The 10,414-nt window shown below is 32.0% G+C and overlaps 2 protein-coding genes across 2 annotated transcripts; both read left to right on the top strand.

Annotated features, from left to right (window-relative positions):
* Positions 1-1,249: 1,249 nt before the first annotated feature.
* Positions 1,250-5,167, top strand: LOC110898850 (probable mediator of RNA polymerase II transcription subunit 26b). The gene is made up of 9 exons (XM_022145697.2): positions 1,250-2,712; positions 2,862-2,930; positions 3,030-3,112; positions 3,360-3,412; positions 3,501-3,625; positions 3,726-3,756; positions 3,847-4,088; positions 4,385-4,475; positions 4,718-5,167. Exons 1-9 carry the CDS (start codon positions 2,191-2,193, stop codon positions 4,840-4,842), a joined length of 1,341 nt encoding a protein of 446 aa, XP_022001389.1. The 5' UTR covers positions 1,250-2,190; the 3' UTR covers positions 4,843-5,167.
* Positions 5,168-8,029: 2,862 nt separating this feature from the next.
* Positions 8,030-9,394, top strand: LOC110903061 (ATP-dependent DNA helicase 2 subunit KU70). Its single transcript, XM_022149267.2, has 4 exons — positions 8,030-8,382; positions 8,662-8,723; positions 8,873-8,933; positions 9,029-9,394. The coding sequence occupies exons 2-4, from the start codon at positions 8,668-8,670 to the stop codon at positions 9,146-9,148; spliced, it is 237 nt and encodes a 78-aa protein (XP_022004959.1). The 5' UTR covers positions 8,030-8,382; positions 8,662-8,667; the 3' UTR covers positions 9,149-9,394.
* Positions 9,395-10,414: the final 1,020 nt, after the last annotated feature.

Genomic DNA, 10,414 nt, shown 5'->3' with positions numbered 1-10,414 from the left:
TCTAACCTAAATAATGTATAAAAACGTGTGTGGTTTTAAATATTTAGAACTCAACAAAAACAGTTAAAAATTACAAAATAACAATAATATAATGGTTAACATTTCCAACGTTAAACATATTTTTGTTAAGTTTCAACAAAAATCACAAAAAGTACATTTTGATGATTTAAAAATCTTAATGTAACATACTCCTATTAATCTTTTAATATTTTTATAAATTTTCAGTCTCATGTTTATAAGTTATACTTAATACCAGAAAAACTTGATCAAAACGTTCGTGAGTCGCACCCTACATCAAAAATGCCATATATCAAAATATAAGATTTATGTAAATGTATACCTTATATAATACATGTTTTATTTTGTTAAATGACAATCAAACTATCTTTTAAAAAAATACATAAAGTATTCTACAAATTACCAACTTTATATTCGATGTATACGTTATTCAATTATGTAAATTTGTGTATACATTATATATAACTTTTATCCTCAAACACATATAATACACATGTTTATAATCTAGTATTTTTTTACATATTATTAACCGAAAAAAAATTGATGCATGATCAACCCAGTTACATACACATTATTAGTAAATATGGAGCTAGCCCATATGGTAAAAGACACATACTCTTTAAAGAGAAGATCCCAAATTTAAACAAGAGAAAATAGTTTAGAATTATTGACGTAGAGACTGTTTGTTTACTTATTAATGAAGCTCTTATTGGTTTAGACCTCTTACTGGTTCAACATATAATGATTCATACTGTTTGTTTCACGAGCAGAGTCTGAATGGTTCAGACATTTGCCTCTGAATGGTTAAGTATTATACAAAGTCTGAATGGTTAAGACCTCTAATCTGGATTGATCAGACATTTGCCTCTGAACGGATAAACATTATACAGATTCTTAATAGTTCAGACCTCTTACTGGTTTAGCACTTAATGATTAAGACATCTTACTGGTTCAACACTTAACCATTCGAATGTTGTCAAACAGTCCCGTAGAAAGTAACATTTACACATTATCAAAAAAATTATATATAGTAATATTATTGTTGGTCAATACACATTATCACAAAAATTATAATTATAATATCTTAATATTAATATTATTGTTGGTCAAGAAAAGTTATTGTTGGCGGTCAAATAATAAAAACAAAAAAAAATGAAAAAAAAAAAAAAAAACCACATGATTTGTAACTTATCGAGTCCACCGATTATTATGGGATAGACACCAAACCAAAGCCCAAAAAGGTGAATTTTTACTAAAATCTTCTTTGTTTGTGTAGTGATATTCCCCTTTTCACACACACGGTTTTGCGTACACCTGCCTCCCATCCACTTGAATCAAAACAAAAAATTCCCCCCATTTCAACCACAATATTCATCTTCATTATTCTTACTTCAACACAACATCAATTCTTCATTCATTTCAACCATCTTTCCATTCATAATCTGTTAAAAACATTTATGGGTCCTTCCTGAAATCACTCAAAACATCCCCTAAATTTACTACTTTTTTTTTTATTTTTAGTTTAACCTAAATTCTCTCAAATTTGCTGAATTTGAGGTTTTGGGTTAATGGGTATGATCAAGATTGGTTAAAGTTTGAATCTTGATTCTTGTAAAAATCTGGTAATTTGGTAAATTCTCCAAAATTTGCTGTGAATTACTGGATTTGATGTTTTAGGCATCTGGGTATGATCAAGATTGATTAAAGTTCTAATTTTGATTCTGGGTTTAATCTAGAAATTTGGTAAGTTTTCTCTAATTTGCTGAGAATTACTGAATTGGAGGTTTTAGGCTTCTGGGTATGATCAAGATTCATTAAAGTTTCAATTTTGGTAAATTCTCCAAAATTTGCTGTGAATTTCTGAATTTGAGGTTTTAGGCTTCTAGGTATTATCTAGTAATTTGGTAAATTCGCCAAAATTTACTGTGAATTACTGAATTTGAGGTTTTAGGCATCTAAGTATGATCAAGATTGGTTAAAGTTCTAGTTTTGATTCTGGGTTCATTCTAGTAATTTGTTAAATTTCCCAAATTTGCTGAGAATATCTGAATTTGAGGTTTTAGCTTTATGGGTATGATCAAAATAGGTTAAAGTTCCAATTTTGGAATCTGGGTTCATCTTATAATTTGTCAAAACAAACATTTGTGTAAAATCTTGGTGGATTTTGTCGATATGACGGTTAGAAAATCCGGTGTACAGATGGATTACTGGAGGGATTATTTTCGGAGTGCGAATGCGAATATTTTCGAGATCATTGAAGGAGCGATTATGTTAGCTGCTTCTGATTGCCCTAAAGAGTTTAAAGTTAGGAGAGATAGCATTGCTCAGATTTTATTTTCTTGTAGATTGATCAAGTGTTCTGGTTGTGATAAAGAGGAGTTAGCCTTACCGGTAGATAATCAAGATCATCATCATGATCATGATCATCATCATCATCATGATGGTGATGAGGGGGTTAGGTATAAGAGTAAGTTAGTTGATGTTGATAGGAATTGTAGTAAAGAGAGTAGCAAAGTGATTAATTGTTCTCGAAACGATGATAATGATGATCAGCGTAATCATCATGTAGATCATCAAGTAAGCAATTACAGTTACGGAGATGCAGAAGCTTTGACCGACGAAATCGAACAAGAATCGCAAACTTTCGGTGAGGTTATGAGGATTAAAGAGATTGTTGATAACAGCCCTGATGAGGTATATCTCTATTACTTCGACTAAATTTATCAAATTCAAGTTTTAGATTGCAAAATTGTATGAATTACTTCATGATTATCTGTTTAATTATTGTTTTTATTCCATTACTTTAGTAGTTAATCATAGTTCTTGTTTTGTGCTTTTGTTAGTCTGCTTCGGTTTTATGCAATTCGTTAAGGAAGCTTCAGTTGATGTCAATATCCGTCGAAACACTCAAGGTTTGTGTATAGCATTAACCATATTAATCCACAATCCGAGACTTGTTATTTTGTTAATGTTATCATTATCTTATGATCATTCGTTCATACGTTTTTCAGGCAACCGAAATTGGAAAATCTGTTAATGTTCTTCGAAAACATGCCTCAAAAGACGTTCGTCAAATTGCAAGAACACTAATTGAGTATGCATTCTTGTCTATTAACTCAATAGGGGGGGGGGGGGGTTTCAATACAAAACAGTTTTAAGTAGATAAGTGCGAGACTGCATAAACATATACACCTATTGCATTGAATGTAATGTAATACACGTGACAAGCGATCATCGCAGTTCTCACGATTTTTACATAAAATTGGTTCTGTATCGAACGCACTCATAACTCGATATGCATTTAACCATTTGATCTCATATAATGCATTTGTTAATCGTAGAGTGTGGAAAGAAATGGTAGATGAATGGGTCAATGCTACTGCAAAGATGACCGGTAACTAAATTTAGAATCTTTCGAGTTATTATTCCTCATTTTTTCGAAAATTTACTAATTGTTAAAGAAAATTTGATGATTATCGCAGTTTCAGAAAATACCCCCGAGTCGATGAATCCATCGGTTCTTGATGAAGAGGAAGGTTTACCTTCACCTCCTTTAGACGATTTAGCGTTTTTGAACCCTCATTCAATATCGTTGGAATTATCCGAGGTATGCGACACTTTTGTCATAAAACATAATATAATTCGCTTTTGTTACATATTCGGGAACATTTGTTAACGGTTTTTATGTTTTCGTTGCGACTTTTCAGAAGTTCTTTGATGACGTCGATGATTATGGAAGTGAGTTACATTCATACATTTATATAGCTTATAAGTTTTACATATAATAGTCGGTTTTATTAACTTCCTGTTTTGGATGTTGCTTTTTAGATCCTCGAAAAAATGAGAACCGTAATAACGGAAAGCCGCCGCCAGTCGAAAAGCATAACGTAACCAAGTTGAAACAACAGAAACCGTTAAACGGAACAACCAAGGTCTCGAAACCAACCATGGTCAAACCACCTGTTGTTGGCTCGCCACTGGGGAGACGAACGAATCCGAATATGGACCGTAAGTTGCAAAACCCTGAAAAACCGAGTCTTCCGAAGAGGCCAGCGGTTCCTCAACAACGCGTAAGTTACCCTAATGTATCTACTAACTATATTAGGGTTTGTTTGATATACCAATATGATATAGTGCTAAGTGAGTTAAAAGGGTGTTTGGGATTGGTTATTGAACAGTTTATATGTTTGCCGTTTTTAGAAATATGCGATTAATAAGCGGTTGGAATAAACTTCAAACCGCTCTATCAAACTAGCTTAGTAATGAAACGTAACAAGCGGATAAACATTATATGAAAAATCCTGTTTTTACGGACAAAATTTACGTTAACTAACGATTCTTTTAATGCATGCGTGACCGTAAACAGAAACCGATGTCTTTAGATGGGGAAACCGAACAAGACAAGCTTGAAGCCACGAAGAGGAAGCTTCAAGAACGATATCAACAAGCCGAAAACGGTTCGTAAAACAATTCTCGGTGCTTAAGTTGGTTTTAGGTAACGGGTTAAAACGCGCTTAGGTCAAACACATAACTTTTCATACTAGTTAGGCAAGGTTGACCCACAAACATCTTATAATAATATGTTCCATTATAAAAACAATAATTGAAATATTTGAAACTAGGGTTCCTACATTTTTCTTGTTTAACCTACTTATTTTTAACTTTTAAGTAATTAATATTTTACGCGTGTTTGTAACAGTGAAGAGACAACGAACCATACAAGTGATGGAGTTGCATGATCTCCCGAAGCAAGACGTTACCATAAGAAACCAACATACTAGGCCTGGACACCATTACCGACATTGGGCGAACAGTCGGTTTTAACCGCGACGGTTTTGCGGGGCCCAGAGACATTAATCAGATAGCTTGCTTATCCACCTAATAAGATTTTGGGGGTGTTATTAGTTTAGCTTAAATATATATAAAGGAGGTGTCACATTTGACTTTGTTGTATAGAAATAGCATATACAACCACCCCTTTATTGACTTCTATATTGGCTTGTTGGGGCAGGATAATTACCCCCCCCCCCCCCCCCCCCCCCAACCACCCCACAACACATGTGACAAGAGAGCATATTCTGAGACAATTCACATTACATGTGTATAACGTTTTTTATTTAGAAATTTAGACTAGACTCATTTCACATCTCCTTCAATGTTTTTGGTTGATATAATATCTTGTTTGTCATTTACCATATCAAATGTTACTTTCACTAAAATCAGTTTTTGATTCGCGTTGAATGCATTTGGTGTCGGTTTTGGTTTAGAAGGCGATCGTGACGTTTGTGCAATTGGTTTAGAAGGCGGATTTTGGTTAGAAGGTGAATCATGACTAGTTTAGAAGGCGAAGCATGATGTTTGTGCGACTGGTTTAGAAGGCGAATCTTGATGTTTGAGCCTTACAAACTTCTATAACATGATGTGACGTTGGAGATGCGGTTGAGTCCGACTAAGCTAGAGCATTGCTCGTTCAACGTATAAGGAGATTTGGGGTAGGAGTGTAATCAGGCCGAGTTGAATCTAAGTTCAATTGAATTTGAATTACTAATTATTTTTATTGATATATATATATATATATATATATATATATATACTAGGTTTAATTCTCGTGTATGACACGGGCTGAATCATGAAAAGAATACAACAAATAAATATCTTATATGTTGATAAATTATTGTTGTTGTTAGATCTTAGAGTATGTTTGGCATAGAGCTTTTAGGAACTTCTAGTTTTAAGCTTTTAAGAAAAAAACTCATACTCAATAAAAAGTCTTGTTTGGTTGAAGAAGCTTGAAGTTTTTAGGTTAGGAGCTTTAAGTTTTTTTTGTTGAACGCTCCTACTAGGAATTATAATTAATTTATTTAATTTAGTTATACATATAAATGTGTTTAAAAATAAACTTACTGGTCAACAAAACTTCCCGCATTTAATGTTTATAATTTAAAATATATCAAACTAGGTTAGAACCCCGTGTATTACACGGGTTGAATAAATATAATTTTATATATTAAGTAATAAAAAGTTATATCTTTATGAACCCCGTATATTGTACGGGTTAAATAAATGTAATTTTATAAATCCAATAATAAAAAAAGTTATATTTTTAAAAACCATGTATATTACACAGATTAAATAAATGTAATTTTGTATACTAAACAGGGCGGGGTAACCTGTGCCGTCGCACGAGGCCCAAGTTTTCAATGGGCCCAAAAAGTTTTATAAGCTTATATATATATATTTATTAAATTATATATTTAGTATGTGTATCCATTTGTTATGAAAAAGATGTTGGTGGTGGAGTGGAAAATTCTATTTTAAGATAATGTAGAAGTCTCAAATTTAAGTCTTGGCTTCACCACTAAGTTTTTATTTTTTTTAATTCATTTTCCCTTAACCGTAATTTTGGGCCCAATTCTTTTTGTCGCCCGAGACCCAAATTTTTTTGTGAGTTCTCGGAGACGGCTCTGATACTAAATACTAAAAACATTGTATCATTAAAATACCCGTGTATAATCGGGTTGAATAAATTTACCAAATAATAAAAAATTACATTCTTAAAAACTTAGTATATTACACGTGTTAAATAGACCTAAAAAAAGTTATATATATTAAAAACCATGTGTATTACACAGATTAATGTATATTAAATACTAAAAACGTCGTATCTTTAAAAAACCTGTGTATAGTCGGGTTGGAAATTCTATCAAATAATATAAAAATTATATCATTAAAAAATCTCGTGTATTACACGTGTTGAATAAATCTAATTTTACATAGCAAATGATAAAAAAGTTATATCTTTAAAAACTTCGTGTATTACATGGGTTATATAAATGTAACCTTGTGTAGTAAATAATAAAAACAAATTATATTTTTTAAAACCTCACGTTTTACACGAGTTTAATAAATATAATTTTAAACATTTTTGAAATACGTTCTACCCTTAACTACTTTAGTTTAATAAAAGAGTGAATTTCAAGAATTGTCCTTTATCTTTATACTCATTTTCAGGGGCTGTCCTTTATGTTTAAAATTGACGAGTTTTGTCCTTTATGTTTTCATATCATACACGTTTTCTCCTTTGGGCCTAACCCAGTTAGTTTTTTCAGTTACATTTGGTCATATGCTTTGCACATGAGGGCATTTTTGTCAATTCAAAGGTTGCAAAAGCTTTGAGCTGTAAATCTGCCGTTGAACTTACCTTTGAATTGACAAAAATGCCCTCATGTGCAAAACATATGGCCAAATTTAACTGAAAAAACTAACTGGGTTAGGCCTAAAGGACAAAACGTGTATGATATGAAAACATAAAGGACAAAACTCGTCAGTTTTAAACATAAAGGACAGCGTCTGAAAGTTGGTATAAAGATAAAGGACAATCCTTGAAATTCACTCTTAATAAAATAAATAAATCATTTACATTATACTAATTTATATTTAGTGTACCTCTTTTTTTAATTTCAGGATTATAAATAATGTTGAAATCTAATAAATATTTGAAAATATTATATTATCTCCTATACGAATCGTTTAAATTTATATTAAATTAAATTTTATAATTATCTTTTAGTTAATATTAATATTATATTATCTCCTATATGAATTGTTTAAATTTATATTAAATTTAATTTTATAATTATCTTTTAATTAATATTAATTATCTATAATTAAGTAGAAGAGAAAAATTAGATGGCTCCAATGAATGACATGTGTCTCTTCATTGGTTTCTTTTATTATGTAGTATAGATATGGAAATGTTAAAAGGAAAAATTACAAGTTTTGTCCTTTATCTTTATAGTACTTTACAGGCGGTGTCCTTTTTTTCAAATGTTAACAAGCGGTGTCCTTTAGTAGGTATTTTGTTACAAGTTTTGTCCTTTCCACCCAACCTGGTTAAAAAACTCAATTAATTTGTGGCACATGATAAGCACATGAGGGTAATTATGTCTTTTCGCCCATCCCTTCATTTTCCCCTTTTATAGACCACAGAAACCCTAATCAAACCAAAACAGCAGGAATTGATGATGAAGAACGACAATGGTGACGACTAGGGTTTACAAGAATCAATGATGAAGAATGACAATGAAAAAGGTGTGGTGAGGTTATAGTGGTGCTTGGTGATTGGCAGTAAACCCGACGGGGGCGGTGGTGGGTGGTGCAATCTGATTGTGGCGGTGGATGGTTCTAATCTGATGGGGCCGGTGGTGGTGGGTGTTGCAATCTGATGGGGATGGTGTCGAAAATCACCGGCATCCCTAATTTCATCATCAAAACCAACGCAAATCACCTGCATCTTCATCGGAGTTGGAGAAATCTGGCGAGTCTGATTAGTTCAGGGAATTGCAGATTGTATATTTGAAGAAAGTAAGAGTGTAATCGTGGTGGTTGTAAAGGTTTGAAATGAGAAGTTAGAAAATGGCAATGGCAGATGCAATGTGTTTTTTGTAATGCCATTGGGTTTATTGTAATGTCAATTGTTCTTGATTCCATGTTTGGTGTTTTGCGATTTCCAGCAACATTATTGAACATAACATAAAACAAATTGCAGAACCTATTTGACTTTAAATATGTTCAACAAGTCAAGTAGATGTTAAGCTCTGTTATTATTATTTTTTTATGCAAGTAGTTTTTATGTTTTTGCAGGAAGTCATGGGAAGCACATGCATTTTCATTGCTCTTTACAGATCTATGATACGCCTCAAACGGTTAGTGTTCGAAATTACTCAATTAGTATTTTATTATCTCAAGAAAATTCTGTAATTGATCACGTTATAGGTCTGATAGATATTTATAGTTAACATATGTATGTTTTTTAGGATTTTGTGGAAGTCTTTTATATGTTTTGTGATTTCAGTTTTGCAGTTGCGTTTTACGGGAGTTCATCTCGACCTCAGTTGGTTGCTCTGGTTGCGCAAGTAAGATATGGTCAAATTCATGGGTCAAACCAGTTACTTTTATTCTTCATCTTATTTTCTTGTGATTATTTTCAATTTTATTTCTTAAATTACAGGAGGAAATCATCGACGGTGGTGGTCAGATTGAGCCGCCAGGAATGCACATTATATATCTTCCGTATTCAGATGACATAAGACCCATTAAGAAACGAAGTAGGTGGCGACAGAGGTGGTGATTGTGGGTTGGTGGTGGTTCTATTATGGTTTGGGTGGATGAATTTGATTAATTAGGGAGAAAAACTGGGTGGGTTTAAGGAGAATTGAGGACTTGTATTTAGAGTATTTACAAAAATTGTCCTTTATATGTATAAAGACTAAACTACCCTCAAGTGACTTGCATGTGACTATATTTAACAAGAAAATCTAACCAGGCTGGGTGGAAAGGACAAAACTTGTAACAAAATACCTACTAAAGGACAGCGCCTGTCAACATTTGAAAAAAAGGACACCGCCTGTAAAGTACTATAAAGATAAAGGACAAATGTAATTTTTCCAATGTTAAAATGGTATTTGATCGAGTTTAAAAAAAAAAACTAAATTAAGATAGATAATTGAAAATTTTTTAGACGCTAAAACAAATACGTAGATGCTCTAAAATGATGACACGTGACAAAAAAAACTTTTATTTATTAGTATAGATAAAAATAAATATATGTACAAATTATTTTATAATTATTTAATTTTATTTTATAAAGTATAAAAGAAGTCTTTGGTAAATATTGATAATGCTTTTAATTATATTCTTAATCGAATAAAATATTATAATGCTTTTTGGATAAAGTGATAAAATTGTGGAGGCAAGATATGGAAGGTGCAACAAGATATGATGAGTGATATCTAAAACTGATGTACTGTACATAAATATTTCTAAAACAAGTAAAAAATTACTTTCAAAATAAGGGAAATCAACATGATGGTTTGGTGATTTTCCATCATATCCTGTAACTGACTCAAAGTAGAGTCTTCAATCATATATTAATTTGGTTAACTAATTAATTAATTATCAATATTTTCAAAACCGAACGAGAACTCTCATAAATCTAACCAGTCAACAAAGAAAAGAGACAAACATCTTGTTTTTTCATTAGTTTTGCCTCTTGATTTGATATAGATCATTTGGCTCATTTATGTCTGATTTATTAGCTTGTAACTAAATCCAGGGGCGAAGTTTAGAAGAAGGGGGGGACCCTCCGAACTTTTTTTGGGTATATACTATAGTTTTCGTATAGAAATTTTTGGGTATATACTATACGTTTTCGACCCCCCTCGCCACTGACTAAACCGATGTTAACGATCCTAGTTAAACTAAATGGGCCTGGACAAACCAATCCAATATTCAAAACAGGAATAACTACAATTGAATTATAACTATTTCCTTACTACAAGGTCATGGTTTTGATCATTTTCATCAGTGGTAATGGACTCATTGTTTTTGTGGGTCG

Source organism: Helianthus annuus, chromosome 13 (genome assembly GCF_002127325.2).
Source record: "Helianthus annuus cultivar XRQ/B chromosome 13, HanXRQr2.0-SUNRISE, whole genome shotgun sequence".
NCBI lineage: Eukaryota > Viridiplantae > Streptophyta > Magnoliopsida > Asterales > Asteraceae > Helianthus > Helianthus annuus.
The sequence above is the reverse complement of the archived record's forward strand: the minus strand, read 5'-3'. Positions and strand labels throughout refer to the sequence as shown.